General features: G+C 33.1%; 1 protein-coding gene and 1 long non-coding RNA gene across 8 annotated transcripts in view; one reads left to right on the top strand and one right to left on the bottom strand.

The window, feature by feature from the left end:
• The window catches only part of LOC126911260 (uncharacterized), a 94,678-nt gene that overhangs the window by 29,851 nt on the left and 39,178 nt on the right, over window positions 1-25,649 (top strand). The window lies entirely within an intron of this gene.
• The window catches only part of LOC118273356 (trissin receptor), a 107,385-nt gene that overhangs the window by 54,165 nt on the left and 27,571 nt on the right, over window positions 1-25,649 (bottom strand). For 4 of the 7 annotated variants that reach the window (XM_035590270.2, XM_050697276.1, XM_035590272.2 and 1 more), the window contains exon 2: window positions 756-1,037. In XM_035590270.2, the coding sequence (XP_035446163.2) occupies window positions 756-999 (244 nt within the window). In that variant the 5' untranslated portion in view covers window positions 1,000-1,037. Of the gene's footprint in view, window positions 1-755; window positions 1,041-25,649 lie in introns of all 7 variants that reach the window. The other 3 variants (XM_035590267.2, XM_035590271.2, XM_035590269.2) reach the window with 1 other exon arrangement.

Here is a 25,649-nt window from a genome sequence, read left to right as displayed (position 1 = left end):
AGTTCGTATCATCGAGAATGAATAACATGTACCTAAGAAAAGGACATTTAATACAATTATGGATAATTGTAATAATAATTCGCAAACATGTCGACGTTTTTATTAAGGTTATTGTTACTTCGAAACGTACGATAAAGGAAAAACATTCAGTAACAAAAGGGAAAGAAATAAGGAACGTACCGTACAAACAAAACCTGCAAGAAACTTGGAGAGTTCTAAGTAGCCGAGTGTTTTAAAAGTAATCAATTACCAAGACCAAGAGCCACAAAATGAAAAAAATCTTAGCCTTTGACTCGGTAGTAATTTAGCGAAACAAGCACAAAATGGCCGGAAATATTAAGATCTGAAAACTTCAACCTTCTTCAAGTACATAGAATCTTGAGATACAATTGTTCTGAATCTTTAAATTATAAGGTGTACAAGGAAATAAGCTTTAATATTCGAATTTATTATTTTAGGTAGGTACATATGTAGGAACATTTTGCTATTTTCGTTAGTGCAAGATGTAAGAACACTAAAATAACGATATCACACCAAACTACTATCTAACTTCTGTAACATTTATTTTATGTGAATATAAAAGTATTATACTCGTACCTAGAACGTTAAGATTGCTTACATATCACCTAACGTCTGCTCCTGGCACTGATACGACAAGTCAATAAACTGTATGTTTACTCGAACTTTTACTACATTTAGTCGCTGTATATCTAGGCTAGGCTAGCTAGATATTTCTTATGTAAAAATACACTTACCAAAAAAACAGCAACAGAACACGATCGTGTAGAGGGTAATGAATATGGCTCTAACATCCGTCCTGTCAAATATGTACTCATCATCGCTGAGTGAATATATCGTCTGATTCACTCTTGACACGTTGACAGCACTCGCCTCGACAGCCTCCGTCTTGTTAAAAGACCCCCATACATTGTTCTGTTTAAAATCTTTGCTGACGAGTAACTTGATACCGTACATATTTTCTGTTAAATTGTCGATCATGGCGCATTCTTCAGTGTTTCACACACTTCGTCTGCCATCTTCTGAAACAAAAACGAAAATTAATATTCAATACATCGGGCGACGATAAAGGTAAAAATACACATTCTTAAACATGTGCTTCGTGTTTTCATAACAAACACGAGGTATCGAGCTAGAATCAATATCGTAAATAAACAACCGTATCTTAGTATTTACACTAATTATACCACCCACTGGTTATTTCTGTTGTGAGTTTTCCATAGCTTTTTCTTAGACATGTTTCTAATAAATCGGTACTTAAGGATTTATTGTCTATTTATTATACCCGAATGTGTAGTCTACCTTCTGTCCGCAGTTTTAACAGAATTCTTGTGAAAACCGTGGGTATTTATCAGCATATTTTTGGAATCACGTTTTTCTCACCCAGGTCATGGTCAATTGCTGCACATGGCTTACTATACGACTGAGACTAACACATTAATGAACAGTTTCTATCGTCAATATAGAATTTAGTCCGATATTTTGTAAAAGTTTTGCCTTTTCACGTCACTAAATTGAAATGGCATCGGAATCTTGTTGCGTCAGTATTGTTTCGCCGCTGGTATACGGAAAGGTCTATCTGTTAGGATTACGATTGTATGGGCACAACGGCTGATAGGATTACCTACATTGAAAATGGTACATGTTAGACCAACTAGTAGAAAGTTACGGGTATAGTTTCACGTTACAACTGAACGGTATTGCTCAAACTCAAATTCTATTGTCAAAACTTCCGTGACAGATGTACAAGGGTTAAATTGTAATGAACTTCAAAATCTATTTTCAGAGAAATGTTTCTAAAATATATTCCAATACATAAATCTATCATTCTAACAAACATGTCAATTTCATGATTAATAACGTGACCATCAAAATTATATTATCGTTGGACCCAACATTTTGGCTACCATTGTTATATTTTCCATTTTCCTGTTTGATCTCCAACTTCAACGCCCTCGCCCTCTGCATTTGATCTTTTTTCCCTTTTTTGTATAATATAAGATGTAATTTTCAGGATTCCGTCACGAAAGCCAAGGAGCAAATCACATCCGAATCCATGTCGTTTGCCCGTCCCAGGACAGAATATTTTTATGGCACACGACGGATAATTGAAAATCTTTTCACTCACACACCTATATTCTTTTGATTACACGGTAAAGTGATGAGATAGAGACTAGTGATGTGAAAATACAATTCGTACTTGACCGATTTTATTTTCTCGTTACAAGTAACAACCGCCATGTTTTAAACAACACGGACCAACAGAAATATAAATACCCAAGAATTTTCTTCCCAAACAGTCGTAGCCGAAGCAGATCGCTATTTATGCAAAGTAATAAATAAGAAGCGTATAAAAAGAAACACTTCATTACAAATGTCTGGTTTTCATCAGATATTGTTTTGAATACTAACTTCTTCCCCAAACGATGTACAACTTTCCGGTCTTTGTAGAGTAAGTAATATAATTTATTTGTACGTGTTTATCGGTAATGTTATATTTAGATGACGGTGAAACAATGTTTGGGATACGAAGGGCGACAAAAATATTGGCATTTACGCGGTATGTATGTTCCATTTTCTCGAATAGCTGTATTCAGAGCAAAAGTAATTCGTCATATTTTACGATAATATTAGACAATTATTAATTTATTAATAATTAATTAAAGACTTTAGACCAATCTAATGTTGCATCACATTTCGTCTATTTCTTCTTTTTTCAACTTTTTGTCACCTTTAGGTGTACCTTGAGTTTGTAAAGTTATAGACTCAAAGCATATTGTTTAAGTGCAGATTGTTTACAACTCATTCAAATGTTTTCATACGATATTTTTAACATTATTTAACAAAACTTACTTTTGTTGTCCATTTGGAATTACTTATCGCCATAACGGGGCGTCGTCGAAAAGTAATAAAACATTATACTAAAGAGAGACTTAAGTAGATTTTTGTAAACAGAATGTTATTTTTCTGTTTTCCGACAAAATATATTATTTTGCAGAAACCGACAGCTTGCCCGAAAGATTACCTTTTCATTGCCAAACTCGCAGTAAGATAGCGAATAAGACAGATAAACAAAACTAAAATGTCTGTAGATATTTGATTTTAGTCTTTTTCAGCTGTATTGTTTTTATCTGTAGGTACAAAGTTCCTAGAATTAATAGATACTTGGGAAATACAGTAGATTAATCTGAGTCAAAGAATAAAATACATTAGTGTTCTTAATTTGTTCTAAACACTGAGTAGTGGACTAGCGTAAGCAACTATTAAATTAGTTTTATTAAGTTTTAAAATATAGTCCGACATCTAAATACGTTTGATGGCAAGTTTTTGTTTAGATATGTAGTCATACTATGTTACCAACCAATTACCTCCTTTTCCAATCTTCCTAATCCCCAATTCCCCAACAACCCTTAAATTCCTAACCTTAAAACGCCGACAACGCACTTGAAACGCCTTTAGTGTTTCGGGTGTCCATAGGCGGCGGCGATTGCTTACCATCAGGTGATCCGTAGGCTCGTCTACCGGCTTATACCATAAAAAAAAACTTATCATATCTACAGAATAAGAAAAGGTAAAAAGTAATTATAATTCCAGACACGTTTCCTACAGAAAGAACATGAACTTAATTTGTGAGAGGACTGGAAATTCTTTATCCATGAACATCCGTAAAAAAATATTTTTCAGATACAAATAAAAGAAAAAATAATAATCGTAAAAATGACTTTATAAAATATTTTAACGGTTGGTATGGCGACATTTATTTCCGTATATGACCTGCTTTTTATAGCTGCAGAATTTTCTCTCTCAAAAATATTTGTTGGAGGCAATCTCGTGAGTAAAAAAGATAAATATCAACAACGTCAGTTACCGTCACTGAAGTCAACAGAGGGCTTTTGAGCGTGAAACAAAAAACATGTACCTAGGCATATTCTGTGGAGTTATATCACTTCAGGCTAAATTAAATTTAATTTGCCAGAATATACAAAAAAATATACAAACTTAGTACACAGTTAGCACTATATTTTACAAAAAAAAACTGTCAGTTTTAATACGGCGTGTTCCTTTTTATTATCCTCGCCGGATTTGTCGGGACTTTTTTTCCTAAGGTCTTATGGATCTATGACAATCCCGACTCTAATCTGGGTTTTATGATCGCAAATATTTTATATCAATTGTACGATCCTTCCCAGATCCCTATAGGATTTTTATCAGAACACCTGTCGGTGATTATTTTAGAAGTAAAATCATCTCCGTCAAAATGTACATTTATGGGAATGCTTAAGGAGTGTTCTCATAAGATAAAGGTATTATTATCCTTATATTTTATTCTCATACAATTTCCTAAATATTACGATGAGTCACAAGATTCGGCTGAATGTCAGTAGTTTTACGAGCTACTGTTGTTTGCTCTTCACCGTCCGCTAGAGGTGAAATAGGATCATTAAAAATTTTAAACTCGCTTTTTAAGTACAGACATGAATCTTCTGTTTTTCACAGATACGAATATCAAAGAAAAAGGCCTAGTTTTGTACGTATTATAAAATCAAAGACATAAGGGATAATGCATATAAGAAAATCCGATTTATTTGACAACGAATTACTACCGTAATAAGGACACTGGGCATCATAATCCGGTACTCTGCTAAATCCTCTAGAGACTAACAAGCCTCGGGAATTGAACTTGATAACATTTAGTTGAAGATATAAGGCGACTAAACCAAAAGCTTTATTGGGAGAATAAGGAAAATCATCATTTTTATTTATTCGCTATGAAACTAGTATCCTCAATATATCCTTGTTAGAAATTGGTTTAGGATTTTATTGGTTCTCATTTTTTCAGAATTCCCTGATCATTCGTATAATAAATAACTAGCAAGTTAACAAACCTATTTAATATAGGTATCTAATTGTTTTAAACACACTGGAAAGTTAAGCCATATTTAAGGGCGGCTTAACTTTTTACCCGACTGCGCCAGAAGGAGGGTTATGTTTTTCGAGAGTATGTATGTATGTATGTATGTATGTATGTATGTATAATTGTTTGGCACGCTCTGCAGCCTAAACGGCTTGATGGATTTTGACTTGAGAGGTGTCTTTAGATTCGTATTTACTGTGAGAGTGACACTGGATATATCAAAATGTTTAAAAAACCAAAATGGCGGATTTTTGGCGCCAAATTCGAATATTGCTCGCTCTCCAACCTGAACGACTCGATGGATTTCAGCTTGATAGGGGTCGTTTGATTCGTATTTACTGTGAGAGTGATACTAGATATATCAAAATATAATAAATAATAAAACTAAAAGAAAATAAAATAAAAAGGTAATTTAAAAAACTAAAAAACCCGACTGCGATTCTTTATAACATGAAAATGAAAAAATCCCTAAAACAAGAATACAAGAAAAATTGAAGCAGTCGGGACCCATTCTAAATATTATGAAGACTTAATGAGGGCACATACGGCTGGCTTTCTAGAATGGGTCCCGACTGCTTCAATTTTTCTTGTATTCTTGTTTTAGGGATTTTTTCATTTTCATGTTATAAAGAATCGCAGTCGGGTTTTTTAGTTTTTTAAATTACCTTTTTTTTAAATGTAATCTTAAGATTATATCAATAAAAATATTTCTTTTGGAAAGGTGGAACTAATCTCGATGCCATTAATCATATTTTATGGATCTACAGAAATATTACGTATTTGGGCAGATGTAAGATAACTCGCAAAAATCAAATCACAAAACTTTTCACATTAATTTGATACTGCTCCTACTGACCTGGTTTCGAAATTCCACCACTTTTTTATATCGGTTTTAAATAAACATTGAATGAAAAAATGGTCATCAATGGTTATAAAATTCTGTCAGAAATTGTTTAGATTTCGGTATCCCTTTAATTGTGTTAAATTTTTAAGCAGCTAGGTTGTGTTTTACACCACCCGTATTTTCAAATATTTCCTGAAACTTTGAACTATTTGATAAATGTTTTCAATGTTCCACATTGTCCGTTTCCAGGCATAAACAATGTGACGGCGAAAAAAAAAAACGAACTGACATTCCAAAATTAATTCTTCCGCGAAACTGAACGCGTTACATAAATGTCTGTGCCCAATTTATAGTTTAATAGCTTTTTCTGTTATTGTACAAACCGTGTATTGTAAACAGATTACCATGGAGCTTAAAAATAAACGAGATTCCCTGAATCAAGGTCGTAAGCGAGAGTATTAAAAGATATTTCTATAAGATCTCTGTAACTCTTCAGATGCTTGACATCTGTTCATTCAAAACTTCATAAAGAATAACAAAACGGAATTATTTTTCCGTGTGATTGAAAGTGTACTTTATACAACTTCTCTAAGGTTTATTGTTTCGTGTCAAAAGCTGCCAAGTACTTAAACAGGTGATATAATCATCTCGTTAAGATTTAACCACGAAGAAGAAATGTTTAATTAATTGCATCTATAAAAGAGGAATTGGCTCAAGGTGGAGCTCGTTAACGCACATTAAGAAAGATCTGAACAACCAGAAATAGACCACTATAATCAGTGGGACGTCCAACCTCTATATATGTCTCTCTAGGGTACTATATTCTACTTGAGTATCCCATTGAAAACGGAGTCTTAGCTCCGATTTCATTCACTAACTGGAGACGACTATACTTCAGTAGATACATCCTTCATCCTTGTATGTTACAAATGAGTGAAACAAGTAGGTATACACAAAGTATTTGCATTCCCCAACACGTGCCCAGCAAAATAATGCAAAACACTTTAAGCTAAAGTCATATTTTATCTTTTATTGCCAGCAACGCTTTGTACACACTTTGCAGTAAAATAAAATTCCTCAATTTCTCTTTTTTCCTCGTATCCATTTTTGTAAACGAAACTTCCGTAACAACTTTTGTAATTTCACAAAAAAGCATGGCAAAGTAAAACGTTTTAAGGCTAATATCTAAACAAATAATTCAGACAATATTAAAGTACCGCAATAAACCAGTAAATAATAATTATTACAAGAGGGCTTTCTTGTTTCAGCTAAAATTGTAAATGAAATTAATCTCTTTCAATCCCATCTCAACAGATTTTAATTAAACGGTTTTTGAAGCAAGTCTTTTAGGTATCATTTGAAACATAATAAAATGTTTGGGGTGTTAGAAAATGTTTATTCTCCCGAGGGTATGAGACGTGACTTAGTAAACGCGTCAAATTGTTTTATCCGAGTAGAAAAGTAGTTCGGAATTCGTTTGGATACGAATACAATTATTGTTAAACTCGGTCTTTGTTTGCTTACTGAAACCATGATCTTCCCTGTAAATATGATATATACAACAGATGCAATATAATAACAGGTATAAAGTAAATATTAAATACATAACCATAACAATATTTGATTTTACTGCTCGGTCGGTGCGGTGCCGTGCCTGGGCATCCGGCTTCCGAGCAATGTGTAGCGGGTTCAATTCCCGCACGGAGCAACTCTTTGTGTGATCCACAAATTGTTGTTTCGGGTGTGGGTGATGACACCGTGCGTTGTGTGCGTAAATACACTCATGTGTATGTCAACGTGTATGTTTGTAAACGCACCCACGACACAGGTGAAAATTCTTGTGCGGGGCAACGTTTTAAACAAAATAATAACATAGCCGACTTACATCTTATACATAAATCGCTTACCAAGTTCCAATTTCCAAACATCGAGTACAAACAAAACATTAGTTCAGCTATTATTTGGTTAGATCATAAATTGTAACGTATTATGATTTCAGCCGACACAAATGTGCGATATTATCTGCGTCCAAACCCCAGTCCTATCTAAACATGCCAGTATCATAAGGAAATCTTATTTCCTTGTTTGTTTAGGAGCTAAAAATGCAACGTAGTCAATTTTGCTACCTTTTGTAGTTATTATAAGGTTCGTTATTACTGCTCAGAAAGGTATCGAATATTATCAATGCTCGAAGGACCATTAAACTAGAAAGCTTAATAGGTATCGTTGTATCATAAAATGGAGGTATATTTCTAGTATCAGACTTAATATCTGGTTTATCTTTAGTACTTTTAATCCAGTAATCACTTTATTCAGTTTATTATAAAACTACACATGTAAACTATACTATCTATTCAATACTTTTTATAACTTATTTTCTTTAATTTAATAGCATAATTCATCAAAATCTGCTCAGTTATATCGAAAGATTAAAAGGTGTAAAAGTGAATAACTAAACTCATTTTTATGTGTTTGATCGTAAATTTTTAATATTTACGATAAAATTTAACACCGACGCGAAATATTGCACCTATTAGATTAGTGAATTTCCTATTTTATGGTGATTTCTCTTACACTTTGGTGGATATCGAGAATCTTTTTACGATCCCTTTTATTTGATTAATTTTTTTAACAACCGAGTGTAAATATTTGGTCTAATAGTTATTATTGTGTTCTTTTTTATCTTTCTTATTGTATTCCAAACATAGATATAAAATTGGTCACTTTTATGATAACACTAGCTTCCGCCCGCGACTCCGTCCGCGCGGATGTCGGTCTTCGCGTGGAAGTTTTATTTCTCCATTTTGAGTAACTCTGACAATGACATCTTATCAATACCTATTGGACCCAAATACGGCGAGGCCCATAATAATTAAGGAGATCCCTCTTTTGAGCTACTGCTGTTAAGCTCGCGTTCTGTAGAATAAAACTGAAGAATAAAGATTTTTTTTCTTCGTATTTTTTCAGGATAAAAAAAATCCTATTTTATGCCCAGACAATAAGGTATAATTATACCAAGTTTCATCGATATCGAACCGTTAGTTTTCACGTGATGCCTGAACATACAGACAGACAAAAACATTTTTAATCACATATTTGGGTTTGGTATCGATCCAGTAACACCCTCTGCTATTTATTCTTTCAATATTTTCAATGTACAGAATTGACCCTTCTACAGATTTATTATAATATAATAATAATATTAATGAATGAATGAATGAATGAATGAGAGTGTTATAAACGTAAGAGTAGACAAATATAATCAGAAAGCTCCAAACTGCTAAGCTATCGGGAGTTATACGTGTTATTGTGAGTCAACCATAAGAGATAGACATTTGCTGTCGTGGAATATTTTTTAAACAATTTTAAGGAGAACATTTCCGTCATACATGATTTCTGTGTAGCTTTAACCATTAAGGCTGCACACGCGACGGAAGCTTAAAAAGTGGAGTAAGTTCTCCTGTTTTCCCAACATTTCCCTTCACTGCTCTGCTCCTATTGATCGTAGCGTGATGAAAAGTATACTATAACCTGCCCAGGAGTATGAAGAACAATTGTACCAAGTTTCGTTGAAATCTGTCGAGTGGTTTTTGTTTCTATAAAGAACATACAGACAGACAGACAGACAGACAGACAGACAGACAGACAGACAGACAGACAGACAGACAGACAGACAGACAGACAAAAATTTTTCTGATTGCATTTTTGGCGTCAGTATCGATCACTAATCACCCGCTGATAGTTATTTTGGAAATATATTTTATGTACAGAATTGACCTCTCTACAGATTTATTATAAGTATAGATAAGCATGCAACCTTAACATTCCAAAACCCTCATTTACAAATTGAAATGCATTTTCTTAGCAATTAAAAAATACACTTAATTAAGCACTTCTTATTATAAATTTGAAAGGTTTTTTACAGTGTAAAGATTCTTTTCATACAACTGTGCGACAAAAAAGAGAAATGTTGAAATAGCAACGCGACGACATCATTAAGCCGCAGTATCTACGGAAACTAGTAACTAACACGGAGCTCGCTCGCAAAAATTACCGAACACCAGTATCAATACTTTTTCAGAAACAGCATTTGATTTTTGTCCTCATTAAAGTCACATAGAACTGTCACCGCAATTAGTTAAATAAAATAATGATCTCGCGTCTCTAATTAATCGTTCGTTCAAGAAAATTAATTTTGCTATCGTTCCTACGAAACACGCACACCGTGTTCTAAAAATACAAATGAGGGAAGCCAGAGTGTAATATGTTTCGGTGTTAACAGCACGACTGCAGACATCAATCCATATTGCGGAATAATAAAGCTCGCTTGCTGTGAAATTGAAATGTGAACTGTTCAATGAATTTTTAAAGGAACTACGATTGATTGCGATTTTTATTACGGTCCGAAACATGTCTGTATTGTATAACACCCTTATTCTGGAAAACCCCACTTTATTATGAAAGATAACAGATGTCTCTAGGACTAAGACCTACCCTCGTCTAGTCAGGCTATTGATATTACAGAAATAAATAATATTCGCCTATAAAAGATTTCTCTTCACGGAATCTAAATAACTCAATTTGTTTATGTTGTAATAAATTATACGTAGTTACTTACATTGTTATTACGAAAGTTTTAGATGAAAGGATTTTGGTGTTAGAACGTGTATCAGTGTAGATAATATATTGGTAAGTTAGTACCTCCGCGATACAACGAACACTCGACCGGTTTATATCAAGTCGAGAGGCGCACTTGACGTTCAAACACCTATATCCAGATATAGTAGGGCAGACCTACAGGTACATCTCTACTCCACTACACTAAACACTCAACTTGGAAGCTATCTATTCATTGTCACTGACTTTTATATACTGCTTAAAACTAACTCAGATTATTAACTTGAAGAATTATTACGCCTAAAACTAACATGAATTTATTATTTAATAGTGACGTAAATCACGATGTCAACAAACTAACTTGCGTCAAATTGTCGTTTCCAATTGACTTGTTCCAAGAACTATTCACTTCACTTTCTTGAGATTTACTTATAAAACGTTTGTATGATAAGTGTTACGATAAAAACTTACCGAATCTATGCATAGCATTCATAGACTTCTGTAATTTATGGATTTATTGTGTTATATGAACTGAAATGGAATGAAATACACTTTGAGAGTAACTTTTGGAAGTATTTGCTCTCAACTTACCGACATGGAAGAAAATATCTGCTAAATTAGTTATAATCACATTACCCATGATTCGCAGAAATTTTGCTTTTTGAGATCAATGAATAATGTATGAAATGAAAGATCCTTTTCTAGTTGCTATTTATCTTAAATAAATTATATTTCAATAACCTAACATCCTTCTACATCTATCTGTTAAACATCTATTCATATATAAACCTTAATGGCTCCCAATTCCTTAAGATATTTAAACTCTCTGTATTAACGTAGGAATCTAATGAATACCCTTCCTTTTGTATATTATACTTAGTAGGTACCCTTTCAACATTCGGACTGGAGAAAGGACGATAAGTTATCTGGAAGAACTAAATTGAAGACCTAAGTACTATCAAAAGGACTAGAATTTAGTATTCTAGAATAAAATTCCAGTAACAGAATACTATCTACCTACATATGTACGTAATTGAATTTTAAATGAAAACTAACAATTAGTACCGTAATTAAAACTTATTCACGTAAATTATTAAAAAAGTTGACTGCGCAACATCGCCTTACCACACAAGCTGTTTTAAGAATGAGAATTCCGGTATGGCTTGAAATTAGTAGAGCTTTTCTCGAAAAATTTACGTGAGTACTTAAGACGTATTTCCGTTGACGGACTTAGTATGACCCACGATAGTAATTATAAAAAAAAAAAAACTGATGTTTAAATTTTTTACTGAATATCTATAAAGTTTAACTACTACAAAAGTCAATTTATTTTACACGTTTGTACTATGAAATAATGTGTATCCATGTAGTAAACACTCCAGTAAGGACGAGTATCTATTATGCTAGGCGTGGTTTACCTTTATCAAGGCACAACACACTTTTTACGGAAGCTCTAAAAATATTTACGTGTAGGTACAAACAGGTGTAAAGAATAGAGGTAGTAAACGTACCCTAGATAATGTTCCCACTGGGACTTAGCTTTATAAAGTGCTCTCATTTTACCCTAATCCGTGAAAATATTTTCCTGTACGTGGATTCTTTTGTTTTAAACACCATTTTTTTCTAAAGATGTACGTTTAATTGTAATATTCTATTAGTTATTATATTACACACACACACACACTATTTGTCAGTTATTAGATTTTACATATACTATGATAACAGGAACAAATCCTATATAATAGGAACGAATTAAATTAGTCGTTCAATACAGAAATAGATATCAAAACTTAATAAATTAATTAATAAATTATGCATTTAATAAAACTATGAATGATGCTATCAAAAGTCCCGAACTTACTGGCTAAGAATATTCCACAGAAATCGATTTAAATAGTGCTCTAGTTCCAATTTTGATTTGCATGAAAAGGACGCGAAAATACCAATTTGCAAATTGCGCCATTGAGAACAATTCACTATAAAACTAATAGTCAGCCAAAAGGTTAAGCTTCTAGCCTTAATTTAACCTACAATAGATCGTTTATAAGATATGATTGAATTTATGTACCAGTTACTTTCATTTGACTTTTCTCGGTGACTGGATTTGTAGAACACATCGGTGTAATTTCCTGCAATACATTTTGAAAGGTGTCATAAACAGTTTCGCGGGGAAATGAGGTTTGTATTCTTTCCGTTTCCATTTTAATCTGTGGCGTTAACGCATTCCGTTTGGGAATTTAAACGAGGTTTACGGGTTAAAGCAATGACTGGCAACATACACGGTGCCCCAACCAAAGTTGCTGAATAAAAAATTAAATTACAATACAAAGGATAGGTAATTGATTTTTTATGAAAAACGCTGATTATTTCCTGTGTGCAAAGGATCGTTTCGGAAATTGCATTTCGTTTTTTGTTTACTCAGGATACGAATAAAAGGGAAATAAAATTGGATGCTGATGACTGACATGCAGATTAGTTAGTAAAGAAACTTACTTACAATAACAGCTATACGTAATAAAATCTTACGAAATGACTATGGAATGAAAGTGTGTGTGCTTTTTTTTTAAATCATCCAATCACAATGACTTCTGCCGCCTTGGGCGAGGCGAGAGGAAGTGTCAGACTCTTACTGACTAAAAACCACCCCGTTCCTACTCCTGCTTTCGAGCCGGAGCCCCGGTAAAGCCGCTAGGTAGTCTGCAGCTTCGGAAGTGTGTGTGTACGTGTGTAACATATTAGCGTAAGTTTTTCAAGAAATTAAAGTTGATCAGGGAATAAGTACTAAGTTTAGCCACATCTTCAGTAAAGAAGATTAGATTAAAAATCTTTTCATCATACCAATACCGTACACTAATGAAACTTTTAAAATATTCTAAAAATAGTAAACTTTATCATGCTTCTATTTTTTGTGAACGAAGATGATGTAATAAAACGCTTAAAATATAGTGACGGACAAACAAAAAACATCAGGAATTTCTCCGTCAAAACAATGATTACTCGTGGGAGTATCAATTTGTTTTTACCTATAAAAATATGGATTTATGTTACTAGGTAACAATACTATAAATGAAAAAGAAGCAATCTTGTTTTCGTATTTACTTAACATCATCGTACAAACAATAGTGGGTACAATATGGCGGTGTTTGAGTATTTTATTAACCAAACCTTTGTGAGTGAGCACGTTTAGTCGCTTTGACACAATCTCTGTTGAACGAACGTTTGAGTTGATGTATATTTGTTTTATTAACCAACCGTCGCGGTAATATAAAATATACACCAGTTGTTATTTACTTAATATCAAAACATTACCAAGATATATTATGTTTGTTTAATATACGTGTAAAACTACTATACTAGTAATTTCAAAAGATCAATTTCCTTGACTGTTGTTTTTTTTACAATCAAAGGTTTTCAATCTCTTAGTTAGTATGTACATAAACTTTCTTACCTCCTTTTTATGTTGAGCCAAAGGAAACCACCTAAAAGGTTTTATTATTTAATACGAGAGGGGATCTAAGAACACCTTGAACTTAATGGGTTTTCACGAAAACAAACGTAAACAGAATTAAATAAGATGTTTTTGCCTTGTACCTTTCCCAGCATAGGTAATTAGGCAGTTCCAATACCTTAAGGCTAGGCATTTAGCCCTGACCGAAAAGATTTCTTTTCGTAGACGATTTGATAATTATTATTCTGTTTACTTTTGTGACCTCTGCTGAGCCATTTACGACCTTGTTCACTTAAATTAAGTTTTATTATCCCTATAAGTAACATGTAATAAAATGTCCCCTAACCACAGAATTTACTTATCATTTCTTTCCTCAATATCAACACGTAAACATACATACGAGTTATAACAGCGAACATAAAGGAATCGAATCAGTATCTTGCTTTTCTCAAATCGAAATATATGTTTATAAAGCGATTTTCACGATTTTTAACCATTTAGGCAATTTTATGAGTAACATTCAGGAATTATAAAATATGCTAAAGTAAGTGTCAGTTACGCTATTAGACACATATTTGATTGTGGTGAAACCTAAACAGGAACTATAAATTATTCAACTTCAACTGTCTTTTTCATTGTATACTCTATATTTAATATGTACGTATATATTATTTATTTATTGCACATAATTTATAGATATAAAGTTTTTTTTTGTTATGATTAAACGGTATATAATACCTATTTTATTTTATAAAATGTACTTAATCACCTGCTTTCATCTCTGCATCACTTAAAGGTTGACTGAGAGACAATGCCTCGGGCATTAAGTTCACCTTTACACATTGTTTGTATTAAGTTTAGTAAATAAATACATGGTAAAATAATTTCGAGATTATTTTATGCAAACATATGAGTAGCCCACTGTTCCCGGAGGCTATAACTATTTTGGGTTGTTCATTCATGAACGTAGTCCGGCAAATGATCGTATGCAGATAACGAAGTGTGTGGGCAGCTCATGCAATTAGGTAAGCGTTCTAACACCTCGCTCTCAAAGGATTCCGATAACCGCAATACCACTCCATTGAACAGATTCATGCAAAAACAGTATTAATTGCTACGGTACTTTTGGTAGAATTTCCTATTTCTAAATCTGATGTTCGTATATTAATAATTAAGTGGTCTAAAAATCCTAATTCATCGTAGTCTGTAGGTACTTAAATCCTATTGTTTTTGACAGAAGCTTTAAGTATTAATTTATATTAAAGTAAAATGATTTGCAATATTCAATAATGAGTATTTGAAAGAGCAGCTACAAACTAAATAATTTAGCGAAAAGCGAAAGTTTTTCGCTAAATTATTTAGTTACCCAAAAAATTTGGGACAAGGGTAGAATATGATCTGGTATAACACATAGGCTACTTTTTACCTCAAAGAAATGCGGGTGAAACCACTGGCCGAAATTAATTTTCCATAAATAAGCAAAAAATATACTAACGCAAATCAAAAGTCTTTTTACAGGTCCTCTTCAGAGCTCCAGACCCGCCATTGGCGCTTAAGAAAAGTTTGATCGAGTTGCACAAGATTTAAAAGTTATCCTTCCTCTAAACTTTGCCAAGAAAACGGAGTTTTTCTAAGCAATTTAATACCAAAATAAAAATAGTTTGGCGGTTGTTTAGAAATTATAAATTGGCTACAAAAGTTAGGTGAAGTTAGTTACTCACTAGTTTGTTGAAGAAGTTATTCGATAATATTGCCCTTAAACATAAATAATATCGAATATATAATTTGTTGCTACAACCTTTGCTCGCTGTCTGCCCGGCTTCCTTCTACTTTCATATAACATCAGAACATCCCCCAAGGGATTATAATCTTAGGTATTTCAAGAATTCGTACTCAGCAGTTTTAACAATTTAGTATTAGCTTTAGAGCACGAAAAATATCAAAATAAATTTTCTTTTATGACTCTCTTCAATAATTCATAGTTATTTCTATTCGTATGTAAATAGAATATGATAGGTACCAATCTACTTGATTCGTTCTAACATACTAAACTAAGAATTTTATTACAATCTTGTTGTTTTACATAAATCTACGTAGGTAGTTAAGGGTTGGTACTTACCATTTCAAAGAGACGCCTGTCAAGTGTCTAGAGTACTAAATTGTTATTTTTGCCAGCTAGCGGTTGGTAACGAAACAATATGGTAATGGCAACAAGACTTGTTTTTATATTTTCGTCTCTATAGTTAAAGCTTAGAAAGAGAGCCTTTGTTCAGCTGTAGATGACTCACAATTTCTGCACGTCAAAACATTTCTTATAAATTGAACACAGCATATTATTCTATTTCTTGTAAAATAATATATAATGTCTATTCGTTCTGTATTCTAATTTTTTTTTCAATCCTTCAAAAGATGTAAAATTATCTGGGTTACCCACTTAGTAAAATATTACTCACCTACATTTATTAGACACACAACACATGTTTTGTATAAAGGTATTCATGTATTATATTGATAGATTGAATACGCTTAAATATCGAGTACCTGTCGTAATACTAACCTACATATAATATAATATTAATCTCTTGTTGTTTTCATTACAAACATGAGATCGTAGCACTCGTAGCAAAAATTACTACGCCGTAGCCCTAACTTTAATTTTAGTAAAGTTGAGAAATGTTTATAGTCGTTCTGGGGATTTTCTGATAGTGTGAATATTATGTTAATTGTACACTACATGAGCTCTCACGGATTACATATGAGATAAGTTTATGTTGACAGTACAAGTGTATGATAGTAATTAAAGTAGATATTTTGAGGCTTAAAACTAGGTCCATATTATTGTTGTTATATAATATGTGCGTTCATAAGTGTAACATGGATTAACCTCTTGTATTAATGAGACACAATAGAAAACACATTGATCTGCGATCCCGGCATGCCACGGGTTAAAGAATACTATCTCAAATCACAATACATACGATTTAAATCCAGAATGTTCAAACATGTATAGTATTAGATAAGGACGTATTCCTGTCTAAACCTGATATAAGAATTTTCTCTTGGTGTTACGTAAAGAGATGGGCCATTTACGTAATGTCCTGGTAGAAATCATTCGACTGAAAAATAGGATATACTAAAAGGTCGTACTAACACGTTACAAAGAAAAATTATCTTGTTTTAAGGTATGTAAGAAGAAGTTATCAGAGGGCTTTTGGTTTCTTGGATATAAAATGCTAAATTCTGAGTCTGAGCAACAATCTTTAAATTGAAGACAAGTAATTTTCAGCTTTAATTTACAATGAAATATACGGATGACTAAGCGTTTTATTACATAATAGAATTTACTGAATTGCTATTGGTTATCTAGCGTAGCAATAGTGCAAAGCTGTCGGTTGCCTCGCCGCACCGAGCAGTTTTGTTAATCCGAGTAACCACAAATCGTATAATATGAATGGAAACGGATTCCACAGTCTGAAATAAGATCCCTGAGCTATAAATAACGGTTGAATATGTACTATTTTAAATGGTATAAATAATTCTAACATGTTTTTTATATCTGATAAAAATGTTGATTATAAATAGAATAAGGATAAGTATAGGACTGGACAGTTGGTGCGGTAGGTAGGCAACCGACTGCCGTGCAATGTGTAGCAGATTTGATTTCCGCCCGGAGCAACTATTTGTGTGATCCACAAATTCTTGTTTCTAGTCTGAGTGTCATGTGTAAACTTATATGTTTGTAAACGCACTCATGATACAGAAGAATTTCATAGCGTGCGGCCACCTGTATTTTTAAAGCATTAAGCATGTTTCTTTAGATTTGAATAACATCTCCAAATTTTGCAGATAACAATTTACAAAGTAAAAAGTAAGAAATCATTAATCGTATTGAAAGTACATACACCGGAAAATATTAATCAGAGTTTTGACCTCGAAATATAAAAGGAAAACGGAATGAAAAATTTTGTTAAATTAATTCTATTCAATGTTCCGTATTTATGCTCGTTAATGATCCGACTGATCATAAAATTGTTTGTATAATATTCGATAAGCTATATCTATAACAAAGTCGTAAAGCGTGTTTGTTACACAATATAAAACTCCATAACGGCTCATTACATTTTTACGAAAATTTCTCTATTGAATACGTATTAAAAGTTGGAAAAATTAACAAATAAAATACTCTTGATACATTTTGACATATACATATATTTATACTGGCTACAGGTAAGCATCCGTATGCCTACATCGTACGCATCGGACGCATTGCACGCTATGGATTTGAGTTTGTCGTGTATACATAATAACTCATACACTACTGCGTCCATTGATCCGCATCGTACGGACCGCTCATCGGCAATGTCTACATGCGATGCGTACTAATGACGTCGGAATACGGAATGCCATACTGGAAAGTGATATCGTCAATCCGATTGCTGCTGATACTCGCGTCGGCAATCCGAACGCTGCCGATACAGCGGACACAGTCTGAAAAATTAATCCGTTTGATGCGATCCGTCCGATGCCTACGATGCGGGCTTGGGGATGCTTACTTTTATCTGACGTTTTTCAACTTTCATTTCAATTCAACAAAACACAAAGGGCATGTCAGTGACGTCACGCTTGAAATGACAATTATAGAAACCCATCTACGTTTTGTACGTTTTGTTCATCTTATTTCCTTTCCTTCATTCATAATACAAAAAAGAATAAACAAATGATGTGTCATCCGATATAACAGTGACAAAAAAATATGTTCACTCTCTAAATATAAAAGCCTTTCAAAAAAAGGTTTAACCATAACATACCTGACATAATTGTATATTTAAGACAATACGAAAATAAACTCATACAAAAGAGTTACAGTATTTTATTCAGAAACAAAATCATTCGTTCACCTAAAAATAGTTATGCGTTACATTTTCGAGGATTTATTCTACAAAACCAAACTCGTCGACCAGTCGACATTTCGATTTCACAGAAATGTTTTATCCCAGAGTCACATCCGAAATACATTCAAATACAAAGCTTTAAAAAAATATGGATGTAGAGGTCACTAGTACACACTCGTTTAATCTTTTCAGGTTTAAAAAAACAGTTGGGGATTCGCTGATTTTTTCAAAAGAAATGTGGACTATTATCTCTTCTGAATTCTATGAATACATTTAGGACGAATAGACAGATTCAGATATCTATGTCGGTAACCCAAAATATCCTATATATGTTTTTGATACAGGTAGAGAATATTTTTAGCTAAAATTCTGCTGAAACCGTTACTGTAATTGTTATTGGTTAGACTAATCTAGCTATTAAATAAAGTTTTTAGTTTTTGACAGTAGCAATATAAAACAAACTTTTAATGTGCTTAAAAGGGTTACATCCATTGCCCTCCATTACGCGTAGAACCGTCTGGCAAAACATTGGTATACTAGATACCTACATGTATGTTTTTCTATATAAAAATCTGCCTACGCAAGCTAAGGAAACCGATGTATACTTATAGATCTGGGGAAATAAAAAGTTGGTCTGCGAAATGAAAAACAAAACGAATAGTGATAGTAGTCTTAGTATTTTTAACCTAACAAGAGTGATCCTAGACCAAGAAAAGGTTTGGAACCCCTGCCATAGATAAACAGTAGAAAAAATTGTCAGTATCGGATATTTTTTACATTCCATTAGCTGCCAGCACCTGTGAGTATGCATATGTAATCGAATAAAGTTTTACAATCGAAACTATCGAGTCAACTATCGAGCCGAGCCATTGCAGACAAACTGAATCTATGATCCGGTACTAAAACGAATCTCTACACATTTCGATTCGTGCTCCGAAACGAAAATGTACAAAAAAAATTATACTTGATGCCTAAAAGCTGCCATGTTTCACTGTTTTTTGTTTTTTTGTAACCCCTTTATGATTCTGCATTCTTTTACAAGTTTTAGTTCAAGAAGTATGACGAAAAAGGATCCCTTTAGAAACGTCTGAGAGGATTATCGTATTTAAATATGTTGGGCCCAAGTTCTGATAAAATCTCTGACAAAACCTTCTCATATTATTCGCATATATAAAACCTACTATCTACTTACGTATTATACATATATATTTCTTAATTTAATAATTTATACCTACTTACTTATATTTCTATTAAATTTTATACGGAACAAATTCATGGAAAAATAATCTAAACTTCTGCGTAGTACTTAGTAACATGCCAAAATTACGTGTATTTATAAAGGATGAAAGATAAGGAAGGATAAATTAAATATTATATCGGTCATAAAACATTATTAGTGGTACTAGCCAGCGGCTGTGCCCACGTTCTGTGGAATAAAAAATAGCCTAACTGCTATTCCAGACCATAATCTACCCCTGTTGCAAATTTAATCCATTACGACGTGAGCGTAAAGTTTTTGAACTTGTATAATAACAACCTTTCGTATATATGTATAATATTAGTAATATTTTTGCCTAACAATACATGAAGATTATATTACCACTTAATTACGCCAACTATATCCCAACTTAAAAATCACATAGGTCTAACTAGTTGAGATTTATACAAGAATTACACTTACCACGTACGGACTTAAGCTAATTATCGAAGCACCTTATAATTTCTCCTTTACTGATCAAAGACTGACAAAAACACTATGTCAGCAATGATGAACAGTGGCCAAAAGTTTTGACATATTTCACTTATTAATTATCTCGTCTTTTTCAACTTCGGGCAAAATTAATGTTCCGGATGCGGCGCGTCAAATATTCTAACTTCCCACACAAAACGTTGAATTTCAATCACAAAATATTTTAAACATGTTATCGATCGATGTTCGGTGATTAATCACATTCGCTTTTAGCGTGAGCTAAACGAGACTAAGCAGATCAACTTATATGTAAACAAATACGTGTGTGTTGAGTGAAACGTGTCAAATTATTGATGAAAAATAGATGTTTATATCACTATGGAAATCAATATTTTATTCTTGTATAAAAATATCGATCTGGTAGATTGGTAAGGTTAGTTGTATTGATCCCGAACACACCGATGTATGTTGGTATTAAAGTTAAATATAGTCTTGTTACAGAAGTTAAACGCTATGTAGAAACTGTTAATTGGTCGCCGACAATCGGACAATGTGTTATAGAATTTGGGGATTTATCTGAAATCTAGGTTACAGTTTGATAATATATAACATTGTGGTTAAGGCTTTGTTCATCTTTGAGTTTGACTTGTTGATACAATACCCAATTTTACTGATATTTAAACATAATTAAATATCAGGCTCCAACCTAGCCCACCTACGCTTAGTCATTATTAGATCAAAATGACGTCTATAAAAATTGAGCTCTATTCTACGAATTTGTTAGATCAAGTTTTTGTTTCATTCAAAGACATCAATTAACTTTAATGAATCTTCATTCAAAAAATATGATCATTATGAGAAAATTACATGGCATTATGAAGAATTCGTATCTAAGAAGAAGACAGAGAAAATTACATGGCATTATGAAGAATTCGTATCTAAGAAGAAATGGTACCTAATAATTCCGAGTAATCGGTAAATTATACTGACGGACGTAAATTACACACAAATATTCTGTTATTTTCAATGTTTTGCTATAATTAAAAGCCAGAACATGCAATAATTTACTCACTATTTGCTTATACTGCATAAACATACCAGTCATAATTTGTCCGTAAATTACTACGAACGTGTTAGGTTTATTTCATTTATACGATTGTTTTCGTACTGTAACTGGAAACTATAACAATTGGCATGTTACCCAATACTGTTCTGCTTTTTTGTTCGTAATTGGACACATTTAATAAATCAAATTCCATGATTTATTGTCATGCCATTCTAGAGCTATGCGATGCAATTTTAAAGCAAACCCGAGTGAGATTGAAAACCTCTTTGAAAGTTTTTCGACTTTACATTTTGTGAATATTTCGAGTGAGACGCGGTGAGTTGAAATGTGTCGACTAAATAATTCAAACAAACTTCCATTTAAAATGGTAAGCTTCTTTGAATGAACATGTAAATATTTATGGTGTTAGCGGTTGCAATACTGACGGGAACTTGGGCGATATACACGAAGTTGTAACAACTCAAATTGCTTCGTACGTCTGCAATGAGGGTTTATACATTAACATTATCTTATCGAGAACCAGATAAAGTGATCCCTCATAAATTCGTAAACACGTAGTGATATGTAATTACATGCTTTACGGTTTCCTCGCATATTACTCGGGTAATCTGTCTCGGAAATGTTGCCTCGTCAGTTGCCTAAAATAGAACAGCGCGGCACACGGACTAGTTTAGATAGTCTACGTTTGGGCACAATGCAAAGCGGAATATGAGTTACATAAGTTTCTCATGTTTTTCTTTTTTACTACAGCAACATATAAATAAGTAATATTCAAATTGTTATCAAAATCCTACCAATATAGTTTAACTGCTCTGTGTATCGTGTGGTCTTGTTTTAGTTGATAATTGCGATGAATGAGCCTTGGGTCGTTTTTGGGACTTTCTATTTAAATCAGAAATCCTCAATAGTCAATAAATTTCTTCAATTACGAAGTCTGCCATAAAGTAAATTTACACATTTTCAGCAGTCCCTAAAATGTAGGAGTATGTACTAGGAAAATTGGTTCAAACTTCATCTACTTCTACTGTAAGACAGATTGTTTTGACGATGAAGTTGACGCAGAGACGACAATTGCTATCCCCGACGGATTCCAATCTAAAGTCACCGCCTCATTCGGCCATAGAGTAGTCACTACGTACCAAAAATGTCGGAAACCTGCTCCAGATTAAAAACTTGAATAAATATTACGTCAAACAATTACCTAAATCAATATTTACAAAACACTCAATAAAAATCACATTTTGAACTTTTCACAAATGAAAATTTTGGCAAGTATGCAACGTTTTTCGGAATGTTAAGTGTACAATGAAACAAATGATTTTTCAACATTCCAGAGATCGTTTATCGTGTCTACATAAACAAAATATTCGTGATAAAGAACACACGATCCACTAATATTCACGTGCCATCGAAGATGGGGAAAATGGTTCCGTACAGTAAACACGTTAATGTTGGTATAAATAAAAAGAATTACATTTTGTATGATGTATAATAGAACGAGATTAGAAGACCTGCTAACAATACGGATGTTTACATTTATCGACCTAATATTTTATAATTTTTATTTTAAATTTTCGCTTGAAATGTCTGTTAGGTAAACTATAAACATAATATTTTAGTTGAACAATAAAGGTGGGATACACAATCAGATCATCGCAACAAATATATCTAATAAACAACCTGTTGGTGTAATCACATCCCACGACTTGTGACGCCACAATGTGCGTGTCATGTACCTAATTACAAGTCAAGCTTCGCCTTCATTTAAATTGGTTTGAATGATCTTTACAAATTATGAAGTACTGGGTCTTCCATCTCCATTACTTTTTTCTGTGTGAGAATTTATGCCTACCAAAAATACGTTATGAAATACACGGCACATTTTTCCTTGTCATAGCGAATATTTAAGAAACACACATAAAGGAAAAATATTTTATTAATACACACAGATATCACACACCTGTGATTTTCCAATTGTTAAAAGTAACGAGCTGGTTATCATCACGACGAAATAGGCGTGAAATTCATCGAAATAGGCATGACATTATTTTAAATAAAAATCACAGCAGTCGACTGGGAGGCGGTTGGGGACCAACGTAATAATACTTTAATCAAGTCCACTGAGGCGTGTACAAAGTCCTTTTTAAACGAAATGTGCCTAACCTTTGCGGACGTTTTGTTCCAGTCTGCTTAAAGTAGGTTCCTAAGTAAACACGTTTGTAACACAGAACAGTGTCGAGCTGACGGTGATGAAAAGATAACCAAAAGTGAGGAACATTAAAAAGAAAATTAATTTGGCGAGCAGTACGTTGCATAAGTATTAAGCGTAACTAGGTAACAATATTGTCCCTTAGGTGGACATCGTTTGCTGAAACGATGACAAAAAAAATTACGTAGTTAATTTCTGTCCCTAACTACTTAGATGCTTATTAAAGGCTGTAAGCTGGCGATATATTTCGAAAGTTCTATTAACTTTGTAACAATTAATAATGATAGGTTTGTAATGTGCTTTGTTACCGTTTGATCTTTACGGTCGTATTCACGTTGTAGGTAGCAAATTACTAGGCCCTTAGCTCGGAGACAAAAACTTACCCCGATAAAGTGTAGGTAGGTAATGGCCCGCTTAGACATTACGACGTAATGTGAAATCATTTTTTGCGATCGACTGAGGTTTGATTGCACGAGTTTATGTCAGAGCCTACGATTTTATGTTACACAGATATTCGATTAATGTAGACGGTGCTATATAACATTTTATCTGGTACATTAATTTCAACTAAAATCTAACCAACCTATTTGTTAATCCTACACATTTATTATGTAAAGTAAAAGGATTTCTTACATTCAAATATGCGTACACACGCACATTACAAAATATTTGAAGTAGGTGAATAGTGACTATACATATGTATAGTATAGATGTGGAGCACCTCTACCTAATCTTAATATCTTTACCTTACGAAGGTACACGTCTTTCCTAAATCTATTCATAAAATCTGTAAGAGAAGTCTCTTTCAAAAAAGAACATTGAGACACATTAAAATAATTATTATTTGGTACTTGAATGTACTAAAGTCCTCTCGGCAAACTTTTCATAAAGTTAAAAAGAAAATCCATTTAATTTATCCGCTAGCTGAACAAAAAAGGGAATACAAAATGTTTTCTGAATATCCAAATGCTTTATTCACTTTGACAAATGAAGCGAAATCCATTCATCTTGGTCACAAAAATAAGGTAAGACTGTAACCCTAGTACTACCAAATACGCGTAGCCTTTGGTACAGTTTAATTAAATAAAATTAGGGTAAATACGATCTAGATCTAACTGGCCACAATTAACCGGCAGGCGCAAGAAATGTATCAACTGGGTATTAGTCTCACATTTATCTTGAAACGCAATGATACATTATACTAAGATCTTTTCTAGAATTCAAGGATTATTGTACGTTTTTCCAAGATTTGAGGGAAAAAAATATATCTTCAATAAAAATATGATTAAATACTGCTCGTCAGAGACTATTCGCCTTAAAAAAACACAACAAAACAGTAAGATACAGAAATAAAATGAAAATTATCAGTATCGTGTGTCAGTATTATAGACAGTAGGTCATATAATTGCCTAAAAAGGTTTTACGTTGCCATCGCAAATCAAAGTAGATCTAAGTAAGTAAAATAGATGTCAACCATCTATTTTTTCAGTGGGCTTTTCATACAAGATGCCGTCTGACACTGCGGCCCACAGCAGTTGGACTTAAGTAAAAAACACTTAGACTGTCTGGTTGCTGGATGCTTACGTAATCACTGACCAAAACACATTGATCGCCGAACTTTATTAGAAGTTCTCAGACCAACTGGAATTGGGAAAACATTGCCGACCACAAGCAATCACTGAGAGAAGACGTAACACGTAGAATACTTCGTAACACTCGCTACGTTATGAAATAAATGTCTTATAACTCTTATAATCTAAAATATTCATATTAAGATATTTTATTCAATAATTACTCCGAGGTAGAGCGGACAAAATACATTATTATAAATTCATTTTACTGTTGGTACCTTCTACCCTTTTTAAAAGGGTTACAACCGGCACAGATACACCGAGCACTGAGCACTACACTTAATCATTCACAAACTGATCCCTAAACCCATTAGCTATC

Source organism: Spodoptera frugiperda, chromosome 1 (genome assembly GCF_023101765.2).
Source record: "Spodoptera frugiperda isolate SF20-4 chromosome 1, AGI-APGP_CSIRO_Sfru_2.0, whole genome shotgun sequence".
Lineage (NCBI taxonomy): Eukaryota > Metazoa > Arthropoda > Insecta > Lepidoptera > Noctuidae > Spodoptera > Spodoptera frugiperda.
This window is presented reverse-complemented; position numbering and strand designations above follow the sequence as displayed.